Source organism: Chelonia mydas, chromosome 2 (assembly GCF_015237465.2).
Source record: "Chelonia mydas isolate rCheMyd1 chromosome 2, rCheMyd1.pri.v2, whole genome shotgun sequence".
NCBI lineage: Eukaryota > Metazoa > Chordata > Testudines > Cheloniidae > Chelonia > Chelonia mydas.
Genome location: NC_057850.1, coordinates 142382031 through 142405724, shown reverse-complemented (window position 1 = coordinate 142405724; position 23694 = coordinate 142382031). Strand labels below are relative to the sequence as shown.

Genomic DNA, 23694 nt, shown 5'->3' with positions numbered 1-23694 from the left:
TCAGAGTGGGGAAGGAACCTTGACAGTAGCCTCACCTCAGAACCTTCACAAATGCTGAGGAGACACGTGGAGGGGTGCCTGAGCACTCCAGCAAGCACTGATAACTAAAGTTCCACTGTCTGAACTGCATTTCACTGGTGCATCCAATGAGTGGAAATATGCAGAGGCCTCTTGAAGAAGAATTAATAATTCTGTCTTCAGAGCTGGCTTTAAATAGTGTGCAGTAAAAAAGGAAAGGGGCCACACATTGAACATACTGAAGATAAAACAAAACACTGAATAGCTGTTCATTCAGTGAACACCATCTATTCTGTGCAGTGATTAAGTATATGATCCTGTGGAAAGAACAGTATGTGACTATCCACTTGTGCTAAAGAACCAGAATCTGAAGTTCAGGGTGGTCACAGGCTCACATCCTCTGTGGATAGGGAGTAGAGCAGGATGCATAACTTACGCACTGCTGCAGCCTTCCTTCCCAGCACTGTATTGGCACTGGACCCCTCAAACCTGCAAGAGAATCTACCTTTATCTGAGGAATGAAATAAGACTCCTTCAGAGGAACTATACAAGACCTCTTTAGAGGAACATACAGATGGCACTTCACTAAAGAATCAGATTGGTGCCTTATTTGGTTCTCCTTCCGATGAACAGAAACAGCTTTAGGAAGTATTGGGGAGAATGGCAAAGAATTTAAGCTGCAGACAAGACTCAGGGCACTGGAGACAACCACAGACCAACCACAGACCAAAAAGAAGCTGGCTCTATCCATCTGCTCTGTCTTTATCTGGCTTTCTCTGTTCTCTTTTCCACAAGTATCCAATAGAGTGAGCAGGGTGTATCCTGTACCAGTTGAAAGATCAGCCCTTCTATTACAGCCCTTTTTGACAAACTCCATGGTGTAAAGAGCTAGAGGCAATAAAGCATCTCACTCTGCCTCTTCATTTTGAATACTTGAACTGGAGTTGTAAATTCCAGCTTGCGGAAACATACCCATCCTAGCTCTGATCAAGCTAGTATGCTAAAAATAAGAGTGTAGCCATGGCAGCAGGAGGGGCTAGCTGCCCCGATTACATACCCATCCATGACCCTACTCATCAAGGGTAATTCAGTCACTGGGTACTCTCTCAGAGTAAAATATGATGGCCTCAGAAAACAGTGCAAGAACAATGGCCAGAAGAGTAGCTATTTGGAGATACTTCTGGCCAAGATCCTCTGGTCTCACATTGGAATCCCAAGGAAAAACTGAAGACCTCCTTTTTGAGGGCATGGGCCTCTTTAGTAATAGAGCTAATGAAGCACTAGCAAACATGAAAGCCACTAAGGCCACTGCCTGCTTCCTGGGATTATCATAGCCCTCCTCTACCTGGAAAACTCCCTATCCAGCATTTTGCTTCAAAAAACAGGCTGCTTCATAACACAAGAGATGCAGTCTTGGAGGCGTTATCAAATGCCTCCTAAACCTGCTACTGGTAAAAGAGATTCTAGAATATTGTTACACTTAAGATGAGAAATTGATGCCTTCTGGCTTAAAGACCTACTTCACAAAAACCACTGCAGCTTCAATGGCATGTTACAGACAGGTTCTCGTGTTGCAAATTTGCAAAGAAGAAATTCTGAATTCAGTGCACACCTTCACCCTCCACAATTCTTTGGCCATAGCATTGCATGCTGATGCCCAATTTGGGAGAATGGTGCTATGGTCCAATCCACCTGACAGCATGCATGCTCTCTGATACCAGCATAGAGGACCTGCCTGCAAGATGCCCTGAAGTGTCTTAGTAGCAGGAAAGATTCCACTAGGTCCATCTCTCTCTCTAAGTGGACGAGGTTTGTGAACTGGGGATTGCAGCACCAGCTGTCCCCCATGCATTTGGAAATCCAGGAGATCTCAGAGTACCTGGTTGCACCTGAAGGACTCTGAGCTGTCACTGAGATTGCTGTGGGTTCATCTGGCCATTTCAGCTATTGCCTCACTAACTGACCAATCCTCAGTCTTCTCCCACTGTATAGTAAAAAGATTCCTGAAGAGCATCTTTATCCACCAGTCAGGGAATCAGTCCTAACATGAAACCTTAACCTGGTCCTTGTGAAACTGATGAATGCTCTCTTTGAACCCATGGCTAAATGCTTGCTATCCTATCTCTCCATAAAAACACACCTGCCAGGAGAATCAGGGAGCTACGGTTATCTACAAGGACAAAGTATCCATGAGGACACATCCTATATTTCTTTCTTAAGTAGTGTCAGAATTCTATGGCAATGAGCTCTCCCACCTGCCTGTGTTCTTCCCAAAGCTTCATGCTGGGAGAAGGGAGCAGAGATTGCACACGGAGGAAGTGTACACTGCCATATTTTTCTACCTGGACACAAGAAAATAATTCCGGCAGCCTCCCTGGCTGTTTCTGACATATACAAAAAGAATCAAGGGACAGGCCATGTCTACAGAGAGAACATCAAACTCTCCAGTGCATCAAGATATGTTACCAGCTAGTGGTCAGGTACTAAGGCACAGTCTATCTCAGTAGCTTCCTTAGCAAACCTGCCTGTTCAGGATATTTGCAAAGCAGTGATTTAGTAATCCGTACACATGTTGCTGAGCATTACATGTAGGTGCAAGTGGCAAGAGCTGATGCAATATTTGGAATATCCATGTTGCAGTCCACATTCACAGAGATTACTTGTATCCATGCCAAGTGATGACTACTGCTTGGAAGTCACCAACAGTGGACTTGGATATGGACTAGCACCTGATGAAGTAAAGGATTACTCACTTGTATTCACCCACGAAAGCTTATGCTCCAATACGTCTGTTAGTCTATAAGGTGCCACAGGACTCTTTGTCACTTGTACAGTAACTGATGATCTTTGAGATATGTAGTCTGTATACATATTCCACAACCCACCAGACAACTCTGCTACCTCAGAGTCCTGATGTCACAGGCTCTCACAGTGGAGAAGAAACTGAAGAGTGGTGGGGGGGGCACATAAGGAGAGAAAGAGTCATGTGCTGCCCCAGTGAATATTGTTGACTAGAAAATTCTCTGTGTATGCACTGGACATGCACTCACCAAATGTAAGTAATCTCTTTTTCCTCATCTATAGGACATATTCATATGCCATTGTAGAACTTTAGCACAGAGTTGTTTTCCAGTAGTTTTATTTATTTACTTACATTGGGATTTATTGTGTACAATTTTGCAGTAACCTTTAAAACTCATGACCTTGCCGGTAGCCCCACTGTCTGTTTGAAATGTAAATGACTGAGTTGGGTCTCTTCATGATCCTTGGAATTTTTAGTTGTACAACCTCCTTTTAACCTGTACTCCTCACGGCCCCCACACTGTGAGTAGTCCTAAGACAAACTCATCTGAGGAACTGTCACTGTCATTCCCTACCTGGAGTGTATTATAAAACTATTTCATACTTTTGCAACACAATTTTTTTATTTTGCAATAAGCACACCAAAAGCTGGGCATTTGCCTTTTCCAATGTCTTGTCCTACAATAAGTGCTTTTGTTCGCCCTTCTTTGCAGACCACAGCTGTTTTCACTTGTGTTGCCCTTTATTTTCTATTGCATGTAATGTATATCTGGCATTAGTTCTAATGTTTTCAATCTTTGTAGCTGTTTCTTTCCTTGTTTGCTATTGTGGTATATATCTCGAGTCTGATTTAATTCCAGTTTAGCTGCAACATGTATACTCTGGCATCAGTATCTGTGGAGCCTAAAACTATATGATCTGGAAGTTCTTCTGCAAATGTATGACAAATTTGCATGATGAGGCTAACTGGCACAGCCTGGCTGCAGATTGATTTCAGGTTGTTTGATCAGATGTACTGAAAATATATCTCCAATATTACATTTCTTTTAAGCACAAAGTTGGGGAGGTTGGGGTTTTGGGGGTTTTTTGTTTTTGTTTTGCATCTGCTGGCTATCTGTGCTGATTAGGAAGCAGTCCTTACCCACTGCTGTATTCAGTGTAGCCACTCAGATTTCTATAGTTTCATAATCCAGTTTTGCAGCCACTTTGCATTTTATCTATGAGCCCCAGAATAAACTCCATACATTTGCAATATAGCATTGAGAGGAAAGTTGTTCACAGCTATTGCCCAAAATGATTCAGTGCTGGTCAGCCATAACAAAGAAAGGAGTAAAACTCCTTTACTTCTGACACCATGTTAGGAGCTGATGCAGAGGGTTACACCGAGAAACCCATTTATAGTGAACTAGTTTTATTGCTCTGACAAAACCCAAGATCTATGCTACATATCCATGAGCTATATATACTGGCACCTTAATTATTAACTATTTATGTGTTATGGTGCTGTGGCAACTGCATCATAATTAAGCTTCCTTTAAGAACTTCCATTTTATTTTGTTCAGAGGAGAGTCTCACTTTTTTTTGTACTCCTCTAACATAATGGCATGATTATGGTTCAAGTTTCCATAGATATAATTTCTGAGACAAGGATTCCTAAAATACTATTTTTAGATACATGTGTGGCACATTTTTAAAAGTATTTTAAGGTGTTAAAAGGAAGTTTTTGTGTCCACCTGGAAGTGCCAAATTATAATTTGATAACAAAATACATTTTGATAACAAAATTGCTGTGAGATCACAATCACTCACTTCTAGAGAGTCTTAACATAAGAGAGAGAAAGACCGATTTATCAAACACTCTGTAGCCTAGGAAAGAGTTTCCTGAGTTGGAAAAGAGGAGACCAGGAATTCAAATTCACTATAGGACAGGCATGATCCCCAACCTAGAAGACAGTTTGGGAACAACCACTGAACAATTCCTCCCATTTTTTAAAAAGACATTAACAGGCACAGAATCCAGCTCTCCAACATGACAAACCTAAACTTCAGTTAGATTCACTATATACTGTGCCTTTCAGAGTGACTAAGCTAGAGAAGTCTGTGTGTGCACAGAAAATTTGAAAATGTCAAATACTTTCATTACACATTTCAATAAAAACAGCACTTTTCAATTAAATATTTTGATTTGAAAAATTCTGACCAGACATACTTAGCTCCTTTGCTGTTAGAGTTTCTGGTGGAAAGGAATATCAAAATTATGTATATGTACTAGGGCTGTCAATTAATCACAGTTAATGCCTGTGATTAATTGAAAACATTGAGTGGGGAGGGAAGCATCAGTTGCGAAAGGACTCGACAGTGTCCAGTGAGGCACAGTAACCCAATACACCCCTGGAGGACAGGAAGAGAAGAGGAAGTGGCTCCCATCCCAGCTCCGGCAGAGAGGAAGCGATCCTGACCCTGCCGTGCCCTATTTCCTCCGGCCAGCACCTCACCCTGGTGACCAACCTTCCTCCCCCACACCACGCCCCATTGCCTCATTGTCCCTGGCTGGCTCCTTGCTGTGGGCGATACCCCAGAGAGAACTGGGGCCTGGTGAGCTCAGCCTCCCTGCACCAACCCTTCCTCCCCACCATAGGTGCTGACTCCGTGAGTGCTCTGGGGCTGGAGCACCCATGGGGAAAAATTGGTGAGTGCCCTGCACGCACCAGCAACTCCCTGACCCACCCCCCTGCCCCAGCTCACCGCCGCCTCCTCCCCTGAGCAGGCTGCCGCATCCTGCTTCTCCCCCTCCCCCCCAGCACTTGCACCGCAAAACAGCTGTTTCATGCGGCAAGCGCTGGGAGGGAGGGGGAGGAGGAGGAACACGGCGTGCTGGGGGAAGAGGCGGGGCCGGGGTGCGGATTTGGGGAGGGGTCTAATAAGGGCAGGGAGGGGGTGGAGTCGGGGCGGGGCCAGGGGCAGGAGGGTGCAAGCACCCACCGGTGCCAACAAAAGTTGGCACCTGTGCTTCCCAACCTCCATTGCAAACAAGAGCTCACTAAGCTGAAGGGAGCCCACCTAACTCAGTAAAAGAAGGAGAGCCTGGCAAACCCAGTACCAGAAACCACGCTTCCAAAAGCAGCAGCAAGACACCTCCTTCACCCTCTTCCTTCACAAGTCATTGCTGGTTCACCCCTGCCTCCCCACACATCCTCCCTGAACACTGAATGTAGATTTCTATGATGAAACTCTTCCTTTCTGGACAGGAGGCAAGCCTGGTGAGCTCAGAAACCCAGCCCAACAGGAGCAGCATCGAGAATTCACCTTTCTCCTGCACAGCTGACTCTTCTCCTGCACAACTCACAGCCCTCCCATCTGCAGAATACTGACTTTTTCAGTTGACTTGTAGGTTCTAAAATTTAACATTGTTTTATTTTATTTTGAGTGGTTATGTATAAAAATAACAATAATAATTCTACATTTGTAAGTTCAACTTTCATAATAGATTGTACTACAATACTTCAATATAAGGTGAACTTAAATACTACTTCTTTTATCTTTTTTTACATAGCAAATATTTGTAATAAAAAATAATAATATAATGGGAGCACTGTACACTTTGTATTCTGTGTTGTAATTGAAATCAATATATTTGAAAATGTAGTAAACATCCAAAAATATTTAAATAAATTGTATTCTATTCTTGTTTAACAGTGTAATTAAAACTACCATTAATTTTTTTATCTCATGATTAATCACAATTTTTAACTCTTTGACAGTCCTAATATGTGCTTTTACACTAGCAATTCTGAAAATCTGGCTGTAAAAGAAGGTATTTATGCATTATGTATTTTCTGTGGCTTACCATTCTGAAGTCACCTTTTGACTTGCTTCCAGTGTGAATATTTTCAGGTTTAGTTCTAAAAACAAAGCAAATATATAGGGAATGAAGTCTATCAGAAATCACTAGAAGGGGATTTGATAGCTGCTTTCAACTATCTGAAAGGGGGTTCCAAAGAGGATGGATCTAGACTGTTCTCAGTGGTACCAGATGACAGAACAAGGAGTAATGATCTCAAGTTGCAGTGGGGTAGGTTTAGGTTGGATGTTAGGAAAAACTTTTTCATTAGGAGGGTGGTGAAGCACTGGAATGAGTTACCTAGGGAGGTGCTGGAATCTCCTTCCTTAGAAGTTTCCAAGGTCAGGCTTGAGAAAGCCCTGGCTGGGATGATTTAGTTGGGGATTGGTCCTGCTTTGAGCAGGGGGTTGGAATAGATGACCTCCTGAGGTCCCTTCCAACCCTGATATTCTATGATTCTATAACCAGCAACTACCTTAAATGTTTCATTCAATTTTTATATTACTTGTGACTTGAAAAATATATACCATAGCTTAGGGTTTAACCCTTGGGTCTGATTTTGATTTAAACTTACACGTTTTCATCAAAAAGTGAAAGCTTGAAAACCAGTTTTTGATGAAAACCTTACATTCTTTTAAAGAAAAATGTTAAGGAAAACAAAAATTTGTGCTTTTACTGAAATTGTTCATGGGAACAAAAAACATTTACCAACAAGCTCTACAGTCGAAGGCCAGAAGGAACCATTATAGAGCATTTAGTTGGTCCTCCTGTATATCATAGTATAATGGTGGGAACGCCCCTTTTGAGCAACCCTGATGCGGAATCACAGTTACATCTGTGCCTCAGTTTCCCTTAGTCAATTTTTAATAAGTTCAGTAAAACTTGTATATAGGGAACATTGCCCTCAGGTGTCTAATTTATTTAATCAACTACAAAACAAGGATTCTTCTTTGCTTAGAGCAGTGGCCCTCAACCTTTCCAGACTACTGCACCCCTTTAAGAAGTCTGATTTGTCTTGTGTACTCCCAAGTTTCACCTAACTTAAAAACTATTTGCTTACAAAATCAGACATAAAAATACAAAAGTGTCACAGCACACTATTACTGAAAAATGTATTACTTTCTCATTTTACCACATAATTATAAAATAAGTCAATTGGAATATAAATATTGTACTTACATTTCAGCGTATAGTATATTGAGCAGCATAAAAAAGTCATAGTCTGAATGAAACTTTAGTTTGTACTGACTTTGCTAGTGCTTTTTATGTAGCCTGTTGTAAAACTAGGCAAGTATCTAGATGAGTTGATGTACCCCCTGGAAGACCTCCCAGTTGTACACTTACCCTTGGTTGAGAACCACTGGCTTAGAGCTCTGCAGTCTCTTCCCTGCTGACTCAGGGTAACTCTCAGGAACACCCTGCCTAGAGAGCTTTGTAGACTCTTTCCCCAGGAGCTTTCTCTCTGTGTTCTACGCTCCAGCCTGAGCCTTCTTAACCTTTTATAAAGCCCAGATACTCCTTAACTTAGGGCTTCAACCGCAGATCATTCTCCCATCAATTCCTGTAGGGGGAGTCAAGAAGAGAAGGGAGAGTCGACAGGAGAGCATCTCCCATCAACATCACATAGTGTGGATCCCGCGGTAAGTAGATCTAAGCTACATCGATTTGAGTTACACTATTCACAAACTCAAATTGCATAGCTTAGATCAAATTTCCCCTGTAGTGTAGACAAGGCCTTAGACTCTGCAGGGAGCACCCTGACAGGGTTGCTTCCCATATAACCCTGGTTTGGGTTCTGGAGGAAAGGAAAGTCCTAGGTCCCCCACCACATTCCCTTAAGGGCTGTTGCCCAGATGCAAGTGGAAGCCTGAAGATTGCTGGCTTGGGGTCAGGAAACAGGCACCTCTCCCACCCTGACAGACAGGGAAGGGGCCAGAGGTCTGGAGCGCCAACTGCTAGGGTGACCAGCCCTGTGAGCACCTTATCACAAGTTCTCTGCTCATTATGCTGTTTCTCAAGTGTCAAGAGATGATGCTCGATTTGGACGAGTTGTGTTGCAGTCTGATGGGGTGGACTAGGCCCAAAGGCCCCCTGCTGGAGGCCTCAGGGCCCTCCCACACCCATCCTAGAAAAGGAGCAGTGGAGAGGTCCTCCAAGCTGGCTAGAGTGGCTGCAGGGGAAGCAGACAATCAGAGAGGCTACAGGGAGTAGCCAATGAGGGCCCAGCAGGTTCATATAAAAGGAGCTGCAGGACCGGAGTGAGTTCAGTCTGCTTGTAGGGACCCTGGGAGCAAGAGGTGCTCCTGGCTGACTGAAAGACCTGGATAAATCAGTCTGCTAGTAGGGACTGGGGGAGCAAGAGGTTATCCTGCTGGCTGCAAGGCTAAGGCAGGTATTTGCTGGCAGGGACTGAGGAAGAGAGGGAATAGCTTCTGGCTGGCTGCCAGGAAACAATTAAGATGGGCTATGGGGAAGTGGCCCACGGAAAAACAGTTAGTTAAAGGGATATGGCACATGGCTGCTACTTAGAGGGTCCCTGGGTTTGGACCCAGAATAGTGGGTGTGCCTGGGTCCCCCTCAAGCCATGGGGGAAGGTGCTGTGCCCTGAGAGAAGAGAATTTAGACAGGCCCAGGGAAGGCACTGTACATGGAACTGTTATCCCTGGAAGGGGACTGAATTGAGACTGATGCAGCTGAAGAGCTGGGGTCAGAAGACTAAAAGGCAGGCAAAGACCTTCCAGGGAGGAAGCCCTGAGGGGTGCTATTCCACCCCAAAGCTGGAAACTTCACACGTAAACTGGCCAATTAGGGTACTGAGATAATCCTCAGGCCCTGTTGGTCAGACTGAGACTGGGGAGGGCTACAGAGACATTGCCAACAGAGGGGTACTACAGTTGGCCTTGTTGTCTTGTTAAAGGACATTAGCAAGGGCATTCAGCTAGGCCCAGTTGAATTGTATACCTTGGAAGGGGGTTGTTTATTTTTCGCACATGGACAGAGTGTGACTTGGCCAGAGGGCTGAGTCAACGAAGACCCACCTGACAAGGGCAGCAGCTGAGAGGAGGTACCATGAGCCGATAAACTGAGAAAACTGCAAGCATGCACACACTTGACCAGGGGGCGCTCATGAGAGGTGGGTGCCACCCCATTACAGAAGCTCTGTACAGATAGGGTGTGAAACCCTCATCCATCTTGAATTGCTTTGTCAGTCATCCGAAGAAGAATGGACATGTGCAATCACTCAAAGAAGGAAAAACTGTTACTTACCTGTTGTCAAGGTTCCTTCCCCACTCTGAACTCTAGCGTACAGATGTGGGGACCTGCATGAAAGACCCCCTAAGCTTATTCTTACCAGCTTAGGTTAAAAAATTCCTCAAGGTACAAACTTTGCCTTGTCCTTGAACCCTATGCTGCCACCACCAAGCATGTTAAACAAAGAACAGGGAAAGAGCCCACTTGGAGATGTTATCCCCCCAAACCCTACACCCCCTTTCCTGAGGAAGGCTTGATAATTATCCTCACCAGTTGGTACAGATGAACACAGACCCAAACCCTTGAATCTTAAGAACAATGAAAAAGCAATCAGGATCTTAAAAGAAGAATTTTAATTAAAGAAAAAGTAAAAGAATCACCTCTGTAAAATCAGGATAGTAAATGCCTTACAGGGTAATCAGATTCAAAACATAGAGAATCCCTCTAGGCAAAACCTTAATTTACAAAAAGACACAAAAACAGGAATATACATTCCGTTCAGCACAACTTATTTACCAGCCATTTAACAAAAGAAAACCTAACGCATTTCTAGCTAGATTATTTACTAACTTTTTACAGGAGTTCTGAAGAGCATTCCTGATCTGTTCCCGGCAAAAGCAACACACAGACAAACAGACCCATTGTCCCCCCCCCCCTCCAGCTTTGAAAGTATCTTGTCTCCTTATTGGCCATTTTGGTCAGGTGCCAGCGAGGTTATCTTAGCTTCTTAACCCTTTACAGGTGAAAGGGTTTTGCCTCTGGCCAGGAGGGATTTTATAGTTCTGTATACAGAAAGGTGGTTACCCTTTCCTTTATATTTATGACAGGAGGGGAGGGGACAAAGTGTCCATCTGTCTGTGTGATGCTTTTGCCGGGAACAGATCAGGAAGGCTCTTCAGAACTCCTGTAAAAAGTTAGTAAATAATCTAGCTAGAAATGCGTTAGATTTTCTTTTGTTAAATGGCTGGTAAATAAGCTGTGCTGAATGGAATGTATATTCCTGTTTTTGTGTTTTTTGTAACTTAAGGTTTTGCCTAGAGGGATTCTCTAGGTTTTCAATCTGATTACCCTGTAAGGCATTTACCATCCTGATTTTACACAGGTGATTCTTTTACTTTTTCTTTAAATAAAATTCTTCTTTGAAGATCCTGATCGCTTTTTCATTGTTCTTAAGATCCAAGGGTTTGGGTCTGTGTTCACCTATGCAAATTGGTAAGGATTTTTATCAAGCCTTCCCCAGGAAAGGGGGTGTAGGGCGTGGGGGGATATTTGGGGGGGGGGGAAGACGTCTCCAAGTGGGCTCTTTCCCTGTTCTTTGTTTAACACGCTTGGTGGTGGCAGCATAGGGTTCAAGGATAAGGCAAAGTTTGTACCTTGAGGAAGTTTTTAACCTAAGCTGGTAAGAATAAGTTTAGGGGGTCTTTCATGTAGGTCTTCACATCTGTACCCTAGAGTTCAGAGTGGGGAAGGAACCTAGTCACCTGTTCTGTAACTATTGTTCTTTGAGATGCGTTGCTCATGTCCATTCCACAACTCACCCTCCTTCCCCTCTACATAGGAGTCTAATTTACTGGATTCTGGTGAGAAGGAACTGAGGGAGAGTTAGGGTAGCTCTGCCCCATTATTCCAGGCACAGGTTGTGATCTTTCATGGAGTTCAGCCACTAGAGTGGCACATGGTCGGTAACTAGGTGGAAGGACTATCCCCATAAATAATATTGCAGTGCATCAACAGCCCATTTCACTGCAGGGCCTCCTTCTCAATGACTTGTATGGCACCTCCCATGGGAAAAAAACTTTTTATTGAGAAAGAAGATGGGATGTTCTCTTCTTCCAAATTCTTGAGACAACACTGCTCCAAGCGCAGTGTTGGATACACTGGTTTGTACAATAAATGGCTTTGTGAATTCTGGGTGGAACAGCACCAGTTCCTCGCTCAACTGGTCTTTCAGTGTTCTGAATGGCTTGTTGCAGTTTTTAATCCAATGGATTTTTGGGTTGTAGAATCCTTTAAAGGGGCACCAATGGTAGTGACGTTTGGAATGAATCATAGTACCCCCCTAATCCCAAGAAATGGCAAACTTGTTGTTTGATGGAAGGGACAGGGCAGTCCACTAAAGTTTGGACTTTGTCCACCAGGGGTTGTGACTGTCCCTCTCCCATTGTAACTTTAGGTAGGTGACTTCCTGGGTGGCCAGGCAGCACTTGGTTGGTCTGGCCATCAACCCTGCCTCCGTAGGAGCCTGTAGGATTGCAGTAATGTGCCTTATATGGCCAGCCCACTCATTGTTATATATGATGATATCAATGTAGACAGTTGTGTATGATCCATAGAGCTACAACACTCTATTAATCGACTGCTGACAGTTGGCAGAAGCTCCATGGAGCCCTGGTTTTCAAACTGGTATAACCTGAATGGAGTGGAGAAGACAGTCTTCTGTTTAGATTTAGGCATCAAGGACACTCCTTTGTTGAGAGTGGCCACCCCCAGTCTTTCTAGTAGTTCGTTGGCCTTGGCATGCATTAAATTACAAAACTGCATTCACCTTGTCGAAACTGATGCAGAACCAGCTTGATCCATCCTGTTTGAACATGAGCATAATTGGGCTTCTCCACTTGCCATGCAACTCTTCCACCTCCCCTACATCTAACATGGACTAGAGCACGTGGTTCACTGTCTCCCACATCTTATTTGGAAGAGGATGCGGGCTCTTGCACACCTCCATCCGGGTGCAGTGTCAATATGCTGGAACACCAGATGTATTTGCCCAGGCATTGCCAAGAATACCTCTGGGAATGAGGCAACCAGCTAACAAATTTTCTGATCTCACTCAGGCCACAGATGTTTCCCTACAAGTGCAAGGTTATGATTTTGCAGCACAGAAGTCTGAGGGCTGAGTTTGGGGCTGGGGGGGGTAGTGGAGTGATAAGGAGACCTTCCTGGCCCTTCCATGCATTCAGTAAGTTGATGTGATATACTTTGGTCTGTATCAGGATCAGGATGTGGGCGGTCTGACCTAGTGGTCAAACGAGGAGTCAAGCCAAGTCTGATACCAGGAGGTCGGAGTCTGAGACGGGTCAGAGGGCAAACTGAGACTCGAGTGTTGGAAGGCAGGCAGGGTCAGGTTACCAGGAAACCAGAAGCAGGAGACAACCTTGAGAGCAGAGTCAGGCTACCAGAAAGTCAAGCCAGGGGAGTAGGAACAGAGCCCTAGGGCACACAGGCCAGAGCAAGGTGGATCCCAGTTGCATGGACAAATTCCTATTCCTGTATTAGGTTTATATAGAAGCTGTGGACCAATCAGGACTGCCCCAGCCTTCTGTCAATCAGGTTCCAGGACTGGAGTCCTCTCTAGGGGTTCCACTTCTGCCTTAGCAACTGTTAGTGGGTAGCAGGTTGGAGCTTACCGGCTCTTATGAGACAACTTGTGGTCCTGGGTTTGAGACCCATAGTCCAATAGTCTGCTTCTCCTTTGCAGGTTGCCAGATCTTATAATCATCCTCCCCAACATGTCTCAATACCTCAAAATGACACTGTCATCAGGCGAATAGCTTGGATTCCGACACTGGCAGCAGAAGCAATGCTCAGTCTCCTTGCTGGAACTCATGTAGATGGGCCTCCTTACAATAAGCCTGCTCTTGGTTATGCAGGTTTTTCCCATGCAAATCTCCCCAGGATCTTCAACTTCTTTCTGAGCTGGATAATGCATCACACCATGCTAGTTGTCCTGGAATCCTGTTCTTCTCTCATCTGAGGGAGAAGGTCCAGAATTTGTAGGTTCTATTATCACAACAACGCTCTGTCAACAGGCAAAGGACCACCGTAGTTTCTTCGCAAAGAATTTGATCATACTCAATGCCTCTCACTTCCCAGGGGTTCAGAACTGTGTCAGACCATCTCAACATTCAGCAGAGATCATGAATGGTCTCTCAGAATGTACATATTAAGGTATATTTTTCAGACCCAGGGAATGGAAGAAATAGACCTCTTGGCTACTTGACAAAAGGAAGCATGTTCCAAAGAAGATCACAGCCCAGGATGCATATCAGAGACCTTTCTACTGCACTGGAAGACCAAACTTCTATATGCTTTCCCCACCATTCCTCTAGTTTGAAGAAGTTCATGCAAACTCAGACAGGCTCACACCATGCTAATTCTGATAACACCAGCCTGGCCTCATCATCAGTGTTGGTTCTTGGACCTTTTAAATCATTTCATTTGGGATCCCATATCTCTGCTTCAGGTTTTGAACATAGCATCACAGACCTATGACAAGATGACACATCCTGACCCTCATCCTACATCTGTTATGGATGCTCAGCGGCTATCTTCTCAGGAAATGAAGTGTTCCCTAATGGTTCAAAGCATTCTTTTAAATAGCAGAAAGCCATCCACCAGAAATATTTACTTTAATGAAATGGAGAAGATTATTCTGCATGGTTCTAGAAGAAAAGGACACCTCCTTCACAGATTTCCACACAGTTTATTCTGGATTACCTCTTCTTCTTTGCTTTTGACTTGTCATATCAAGTGTGTGAACAGCTCTTGTTGTTAATCTCCAAGCATTTTTGGCAAGTGCATCTTGCAAGCTGACACCTACATTCTTCATGTTCTCCTTCAGTGTCTCAAACCACCTCTTTCTAGGTCTTCCTCATGGTCTTTTCCCCATGACTATTAGCTATTTTACTCTCTGGCCAATGTATCCCATATCTTGTCATCTCACGTGATACAGTCATCTCAGTCAATACTCCCTCAGCTTTTCCCAGATGAGGGCTACCTACATAATGGCTCATACCATTTCATTGCATAGCCTATCAGCTCTTGCCTTACCCACGGTCCACCTGAGCATTTTCATTTTACCAGTATGAAGTACTTCTTTTTCTTCGTTGGCCATCATTCTGACCCACACATCATGGCTGGCTTAATTATGGTCTTATACACTTTGCTCTTCAGTTTACTTGACATTTTCTTACCATAAAGAATTCCTGTCAACCTCCTCCATTTATCCAAGCACTCTTTCTGCAGATTCTACCATCCACATCATGACTCAGTATTGAACTGAGATATTTAAATTGTTGCAGAGACATTAACTCTACTTGATCTAGTTTTAGTCGCTTCTTGATATTTCTCTCAATGAAGTATCACATGTGTTGTGTGTCTCTTGTTGGCTGATTAGTAAACCATTTTTCTCTAACGCAGTCCTCCATAGTTTTAGGTCATTTTCAAGTATGTATTTATCTTCATGGCACACCATAATGTCATTGGTGAAAAGCATGTTCCATAAAGCCTCTCCCCTACTGATCCTTGATATAGGCCTACCTTCACAGTGAATGCAGCTTCTCACTATAGTTGTACTACCCTTGTTCATGTCCTTGGTTTTTTTTCCAACCTATCATGATTAGATTTTTAAAGGGTTAGGCAGACTCTTCCCAGCTTTAAGAGATCCCACAACTTCATGGGATATAAATTTGGTTCTGCTGGCTCTGGTGGGCCCCACTCTTGAATCTGCAGCTATGTGCTCACTTTCTCATCTCTTGATAAAAGTAGCTTTTCTGGTGGCGATTACTTCTGCCAAAAAAGTGGCAGAATTGCAGGCTTTAGTTCTAACCTCTCATATATGGTGTTTTATAAGAACAGTCTACTACATTCACATACTACGTTTCTCACTACAGTGTTGACAGATTTTCACCTAAATCAGTCTATATGCTTACCAACCTTTTTCTGAAGCCTCACTCTGACAAAGATGAGGACAGATTTTATATGTGTGACATCCACAGGGCATTAGGTTTTTACCTGGACAGGACTAACCACTTGATAACATCCCATCAATTGTTCATCTCCTTCACTGACAGAATTAAAAGGCAGGCTGCCTCCTCACAGAGGATATCCCCCTAGATCTCTTCCTGTATTCTACTGTGCTATGATATCACTAAAGTTCCTCCACCAGGAAGAGTTTCAGCACATTCTACACATTCTAAGCTGTTTCTTGGGTCTGGTGCCCATCAATGACATTTGTAGGGTTGCAACTTGATCATTTGTCCATACCTTCTATGGTGGGATATATAAACCCCATACTGAACTTGAAGGGGTTAAAAGTCAATACTGGGCAGGGCTACCTGGGCCCCTCTGGCGTGCAGAGCATAGTCCAACTGGAGGAATAGGTTAAAGGGAAAGGCAAAGGATAGTGGTCAGGCTGCAGGAGAGATTAATCCTTCTACAGACAGAAGATGAGACCACAGAGCAGGTAAGGCTCGTAGGCAGTGCTTTCTCCAACCCCCATTCACTTTGAGAACCAGTAGATCCTGTAGGGCTCTGTTCATTTGCATTCTTTTTTAAATGATTGAGTGTTTGGACTATAGAGGCTATGCCCCACACTGAAGGAGCACATAGGTAGGAAGTATCCCAGGGCAGCGGACTTAGACTGTCAGCACAGAGGACCCTGCCAGTGTTGCTCCCCACAGGACCATGGGCTGGGAGAGGGAGGGCCTGGGTCCCCCTACCACTTCCCCTTAAGGGTTGTTTCCCAGATGCTGGTGAAGGCCAAAAGATTCCCAATTTATGGTCATGATTCAGGCATCTCTACTACCCTGACAGACAGCCAAGGGACCAGAGGTCAGGTGTGCTAATCACTAGGCTACCCAGCCCTCCAACCCCCTAATCAAAAGTGGTAAAGAATGCGGGCATCTTAGAATCCCAGGTATGAAAGTAAGCCAGAGAACAAAGAGAGAGAGAAGGGGAAAAAAGATTTTGAAAAGTTGCTGATGTGAGTCCTGGAAAACCAGCAACAGCAGCTCCAGAACCAACCCCTGCAGCAGGTTGCTTCCCAGCATCAATGGCAGGCAGAGCATCAACAGCAGCAACAACAGTAGCTGATTAAAGAAAAAGTACTGCAGCAGCAGAAGCAGCAGTCGCGGCTCATCCAGCAGATGATAATGCTCCTACAACCACCTGTAGCAGCAAGTCTCACCACATGAGTGGGAGGTTCCATCCTAAAGCCATCCATCCTGGTGAATCTAAGAAGGGGTCCACAGATGACCCTCATCACATTCAAGAGGGTCAGTACGGAAGTTCAATGGTCATGGAAAGCTGGGGCCTATTGGCCCCCTAATTGATAGGTCTGGCCCAGGTCACGTATTGAGACCTTGACAGGATGGCTAGCCAGGACTACATCCAAGTCAAGACAGCCATCCTAGATGCCTAGAACATCTCTCCTGAAACCTACCAGCAATGGTCCTGCCATAAGAAATTCTTGCTTGGTGCTTGGCCCTGGGCCATCACCTTCGAGTATGAAAGAACATTGCTGGAGGTGGCTCCAGCCAGAGAGCTGCACAGGTGTTCAGGTGCCAGAGAAGGTCATCATGGGAGAACTTGATGCAGATTCTCCCCATGGGGGGGGGGCATGAATAAGTGATGAGGCACCAACCCAAAACTCTTGCAGACGCTGTTGCCCTGAAGGAGAACTATCTGATGTCCCTCAAGCCTGAAGCAAAAACACCACAGGTTGGTCCAGTGTACCCCTGGGGCCCATGCACTACCAATCTCTGAATCCACCTGGAGGGATCCTGCAGAACTGGGGCATCAAACCCCAGTAAGGGGAGTACATTCACACTGAGACTGGTCCAGAAGCCTACCCTCAGCCTGATAAGAGAGATCCAAGCCTAGTGGGGCAATGTTATCCCCTCAGGAGAATTAATGAATTAACATTCAACTACAAGGGCTTGCTTCAGCTGTGGGCAACATGGCCATTTCCAGCAGGACTACCAGTTCATGGACTGTAATTACAAGCAAGCATCGACAGCAGACAGTCAGGCTCAGAAGAGAGGCCCAGGGAAAATGTTCATTCCCATACAGGTGGATGGAGTAACTGTACAAAGTCTGATAGACTCTGGCTGAAACCAGATCCTGGTCAGGGAACAACTGGTGGGGTGGGCAGGAAAGCACAGAGGTACAATATACCTCCAGTGTATCCACAGAGACATATGACCCTACTCAATGAGAGAGGTGAGGTTGACTGTGCAAAACCACACCAAGATGGTGCAGGCCAGAGTGGCCAAAGATTTGGCCTATCCGGTCATCCTGGGGAGAAACTGGAAGTTGTTCCAAGACAGGGTGGCATATCCTTAATGGAGGCAAAGGCCAAAATACCCTGGAAGGCAGGAGATAGTTGTGGTGGCTAGGAAAGGACACCATGAGGATAGTGCTTGAGAGGAGGATGAAGTCCTGGGTGAAGGACCTCCTTACAAATGAATGACCATACACCAGGACCTAATCAGAACAGTAAGGGTCTGACTCCACCCCTCAGTAACCAAACTGGGGGTCAGGTTTTTGAACAGCTCGCCTGGGGGGAGGGATAGCTCAGTGATTTGAGCATTGTCCTGCTAAGCCCAGGGTTGTGAGTTCAATCCTTGAGGGGGCCATTTAGGGATCTAGGGCAAAAATTGGGCATTGGTCTTGCTTTGAGCAGGTGATTAGACTGAGATGACCTCCTGAGGTCCCTTCCAACCCTGATATTCTATGAACACAGTACTAGACCCTCAGTTATTGAAACAGTGGTCCCATTTTGAGCTGGTTGAGAAAAGGCATATCAGGCCATGAGGGATTCCAAGATTGGGGAGGATAGAATGCTGCTGCTAAGAGCCAAGAAAGTTCCAAAAGCCAGTGCTCCAGGTCGCCCAGGTAATATCACATGGGGGACACCTGGGGAGAGAGATGACACTTGACAGAATAGCTACGCAGTTCTACTGGCTGGTGTCCATTCAGAGGTGTGAGACTTCTGTGTGTTATGCCCCGAGTGCCAATGGGCAGGGCTACTGCTATCATTCAAGGACTGTACTAAGATTATACACAATAAACAGGAGAAATGTGGGACCAGAAATCAATTAACCAAAATTAGTGTGTCGGAAATTAGGCTCAACTGACAGGCAAAATAATAAGAGGCTGTGCTATTCTGCCCATAACTCATAAGCACGGCCATACTGGGTGAGATGAATGGTCCATCTAGCCCAGTATCCTGTCTTCCAACAGTGGCCAATGCCAGGTGCTTCAGAGGGAATGAACAGAACAGGCAATTATCAAGTCATCCATCCCCTCTCATCCACTCACAGCTTCTGGAAGTCAGAGGCTAGGGACACCCAGAGCGTGGGCTTGAATCCCTGACCATCTTGGCTAATAGTCATTGATGGACCTATCCTCCATCAACTTATCTAATTCTTTTGGCCTTCACAACATCCCCTGGCAATGAGTTCCACAAGTTGACTGTGCGTTGGGTAAAGAAGTACTTCCTTTTATTTGTTTTAAACCTCCTGCCGCCTATTAATTTCCTTGGGTGACCCCCGTTCTTTTGTTATGTGAAGGAGTAAATAACACTTCTTTCACACCATTCATGATTTTGTAGACCTCTATCATATCCCCCCCCAGTCATCTTTTTTCCAAATTGAAAATTCCCAGTCTTTTTAACCTCTCCTCACTTCGAAGCTATTCAATACCTGTAATCATTTTTGTTGCCCTTCTCTGTACCTTTTCCAATTCTAATAGATCTTTTTTGAGATGGAGTGACCAGAACTGCACACAGTATCCAAGGTGTGGGCATACCATGGATTTATATAGTGGCATTGTGATATTTTCTGTCCTATTATCTATCCCTTTTCTAATGGTTCCTAACATTCTGTTTGCTTTTTTGACAGCTGCTGCACTTTAAGGCCCTCATAAAGAGATTGTGGGAGGCAAAGCTGGTGTGACAGGGTCAGGCCACATGGCTAGAGGAGAGTGGTGAAGCCTCAAAAAATTGGGTAGAAACTCATAAATGTTCCTCTCTATGGAAATCTTTAGTAAAAGATGAAAGATTTATATGATTTGTGATGGAAGGCAGGTATATTAGCCCCAGGATAAGCAGGTCCCTTTTTCCTTGGTAACTGATCAGAGGTTACTCTAGGTTAATTAGGACACCTGGGGCTTGCCAGAACCTGTTAAAAGCCTCCTCTCCAGCCAGATAGGAGCATGTGATCAACATTCTGGGAGGAAAGCACGCAACTGGAAAGCTGAGCAGTGAAGACACTGACAAGCACCAGAAGGAAAACCCCACAGGTACAGAGGCGAAGGGCAGGGGAAACCCTACCCAACAGGGTGAACAGCCGGAGCAGAAAGACTGAAATGAGTGCCTGGTTTGTTGCCACCACACCCGGAGGGGCTACCAGAGACTAAGAGGCTCCCCTCCTGCTCCCCCCATCAGGGATGCCAGAAGGCAAGATATGGACAGCAAGCCCAGGGGCGTGGGGAAATTTGGAGGTAGAGAGGAAGTGGAAGCATGGAACTCACTGAGGCAGAGAAGGAGCTCTGTCACAATGGCTACAACACTGGCTGACTGAAAGAAGGGGAAGGAGAGAGCTTCACCATCATGGCTGCCACTCCCAGCATTTTCTGGGACCCTGGACCATCTTCATCCTAATCCTGAGAAATGTCCTGCCCAGAAAGGACCAGAGGGAGAGATACATATGACACTGCCACCTCCATTGGCTAAGGCTAAATCGTGAATACCACCTGGGATGCAACTTTGTCACCCTCCTCCCAGGTGTGTGTTTTCCCTTCCTCAACTAATTTCTTCTCTTTCCTATCCCTTTCTTTTTTCCCGTGGCTTAGCCAGCTACATTGCGTATTTTCTTGCAACACTGTTGTAATCCTGTGACCAGAAAGGCAACTAAAAGCAATGCCCTAAACAGACTGATGCTGGTACAAGTTTTCCAGGTCTCAAAGTGGCTAATAAAACCATGTGCCATGCCTGTATTTCTCCAGCAGTGAGGTTGCAAGTGAAAGTCAACACCAGATACAGAAGCTGCTTTTGTCTTTACTCTTCTTCTCTCTCTCCGTGTGTGTGTGTGTGTGTGTGTGTGTGTGTGTGTGTGTGTGTGTGTGTGTGTGTGTGTGTGTCTTCTAGGAAATGGAATCAGACTTTAACAACAGCAACAGCAGCTCCTGCCCATATCAACTCACTTTTTCTCAAAAAGGACAATTAATTACCATCTAAGGGCATGGCTACACTTGCCATGTAGATGCACTTTGAGTTAAACTCACCTTCGGAGAGTGCAGTAGGGAAAGCGCTGCAGTCTGTCCACACAGACAGCTGCAAGCGCACTGGCATTTGCGGCACTTGCAGCGGCATTGGGAGCAATGCATTATGGGCAGCTATCCCACAGAGCACCTCTTCCCATTCTGGTGCTGTGGCTTGTGGGCAGGGGGTGCAGGGCATTCTGGGTCCTGTCCCAATGCCCCATGGTGCATCAGTTAGCATCCCAGCAATCCCTGTGCTTCTGTACACATTTGGTGCCATCTTTCAATGTTTTTTGTACTGCACACTCTGTCTTCCCTTTCAGTCTGTGGGAATGGAGCCCAAACTGCTGAGGAGTATGCTGAAGAGTCTCGCCAGCACGGCACATTTGGCAGTCGACTTATTCCTTACAATCCAAAGTGACAGTAAGGGCTCTGATGATATCGACTCGAGTAACGCATATGACACAAGTTTGCTTGTGGCATTCACGGACATGCTCACCACCATGGAATGCTGCTTTTGGGCTCGGGAAACAAGCACTGAGTGGTGGGATCACATAGTCATGAAAGTCTGGGATGATGAGCAGTGGCTGCAGAACTTTCAGATGAGAAAAGCCACTTCCATGGGACTGTGTGATGAGCTTGCCCCCACCCTGTGGCACAAGGACATGAGATTGAGAGCTGCCCTGATGGTGGAGAAGCAGGTGGATATTGCAATCTGGAAGCTGGTGTCATAAATATAAAGGGAAAGGTAAACACCTTTAAATCCCTCCTGCCCGGAGGAAAAACCCTTTCACTTGGAAAGGGTTAAGAAGCTAAGATAACCTCGCTGGCACCTGACCAAAATGACCAATGGGGAGACAAGATACTTTCAAAGCTGGAGGGGGGGGGGACACAAAGGGTTCTCTCTCTGTGTGCGTGATGCTTTTGCCGGGACCAGAGCAGGAATGCAGGTCAGAACTCCTGTAAAAAGTCAGTAAGCAATCTAGTTAGATATGCGTTAGATTCTGTTTTGTTTAAATGGCTGATAAAATAAGTGGTGCTGAATGGGATGCATATTCCTGTTTTTGTGTCTTTTTGTAACTTAAGGTTTTGCCTAGAGGGATTCTCTATGTTTTCAATCTGATTACCCTGTAAGGCATTTACCATCCTGATTTTACAGAGGTGATTCTTTTACTTTTTCTTTAAATAAAATTCTTCTTTTAAGATCCTGATTGCTTTTTCATTGTTCTTAAGATCCAAGGGTTTGGGTCTGTGTTCACCTATGCAAATCGGTGAGGATTTTTATCAAGCCTTCCCCACGAAAGGGGGTGCAGTGCTTGGGGGGACATTTTGTGGGGGAGACGTTTCCAAGTGGGCACTTCCCCTGTTCTTTGTGTAACACTTTGGTGGTGGCAGCATTTAACCTAAACTGGTAAAGAATAAGCTTAGGGGGTCTTTCATGCAGGTCCCCACATCTGTACCCTAGAGTTCAGAGTGGGGAAGGAACCTTGACAGCTGACAACTCCAGACAGTTACCAATCAGTCGCTAACCAGTTTGGAGTGGGGAAGTCGACAGTTGGAATCGTGTTGATGCAAGTTTGTAGGGCCATTAATTGCATCCTGCTCAGAAGAACCATGACTCTGGGTAACGTGCATGACATTGTGGAGGGCTTTGCACAAATGGGTTTCCCTAACTATGGCATGGCAATAGATGGCATGCATATTCCAATTCTGGCACTAGCCCACCTAGCCTCTGAGTAAGTTAATCGGAAGGGGTATTTCTCTATAGTTCTCCAGGCGCTTGTGGATCACCGTGGGCATTTCATTGACGTTAACGCAGGCTGGCCTGGAAAGTTGCATGAGGCACACATCTTTTGAAACACTGGCCTGTTCAGGAAGCTGCAAGCTGGGACTTTTTTCCCAGACCAGAAGATCACCATAGGGGAAGTCGAAATGCCCACTGTGATCCTTGGAGAAACCACTTACTCTTTAATGCCGTGGCTCATGAAACCCTACACAGGGAGCCTTGACAGCAGCAAGGAGCGGTTCAACAACAGGCTGAGCCGGTGCAGAATGACTGTGGAGTGTGCTTTTAGCTGTTTAAAGGGCCGATGGCACTCTCTGTATGGGAAGCTGGACCTGGCCGATGACAGCATCCCCGCGGTTATACCCGTGTGCTGTACCCTCCATAACGTTTGTGAAGGGAAGGGTGAACGATTCACTCAGGCATGGAACTCGGAGGTTCAATACCTGGAGGCTGAATTTGAACAGCCAGAGAGCAGGGCTAGAAGAGGGGCCCAGCAAGAGGCTGCAAGGATTAGGGATGGCTTGAGGGAGCAATTTGAGGCTGAAAGCCACCAGTAATGTCTGGTGCCCTGAACGGGAGTGAAGTGCAGTGTTTCCAATGTTAGTAGGAATCTGTGTTTGCTACACTGACTTGCAGTGCCTGTTTCTTTCCTGCGTTAAGGTATCTTTTACTTTATGCAATAATAAAGAATGTTTTCAAAGCTAAAAAATCCATTTATTGAAAAGAAACACAACTGCTTGGGAAACAGAAAGGAAAAGGGGATGGGGTGCGGTGGGGAACGGTACAATCACAGATTTGTGTATGTCGTGTTATCATATTCAGCCTTCCTGTCTGGAGTGCTGTGCAATAAGTGCTATGCTTCAGGATGTCTATACTGCCTGGTGATGGGGGTTGAGTGCAGTGGGTAAGGGTCGTAGTTTTCAGGCCTAGGTGGTGAAGCTACAGGTGTTGG

The 23694-nt window shown here is 45.2% G+C and overlaps 1 protein-coding gene and 1 non-coding gene across 2 annotated transcripts in view; both read right to left on the bottom strand.

The window, feature by feature from the left end:
* MAJIN (membrane anchored junction protein) overlaps positions 1-23694 on the bottom strand; it is a 103055-nt gene that overhangs the window by 11182 nt on the left and 68179 nt on the right. The window contains exon 8 of the mRNA XM_043538831.1: positions 6668-6722. Within this exon, the coding sequence (XP_043394766.1) occupies positions 6668-6722 (55 nt within the window). The remainder of the gene's footprint in view (positions 1-6667; positions 6723-23694) is intronic.
* On the bottom strand, positions 19667-19785 carry LOC114020224. The gene has a single exon (XR_003565087.1). It is a non-coding gene; the product is annotated as a U5 spliceosomal RNA (small nuclear RNA).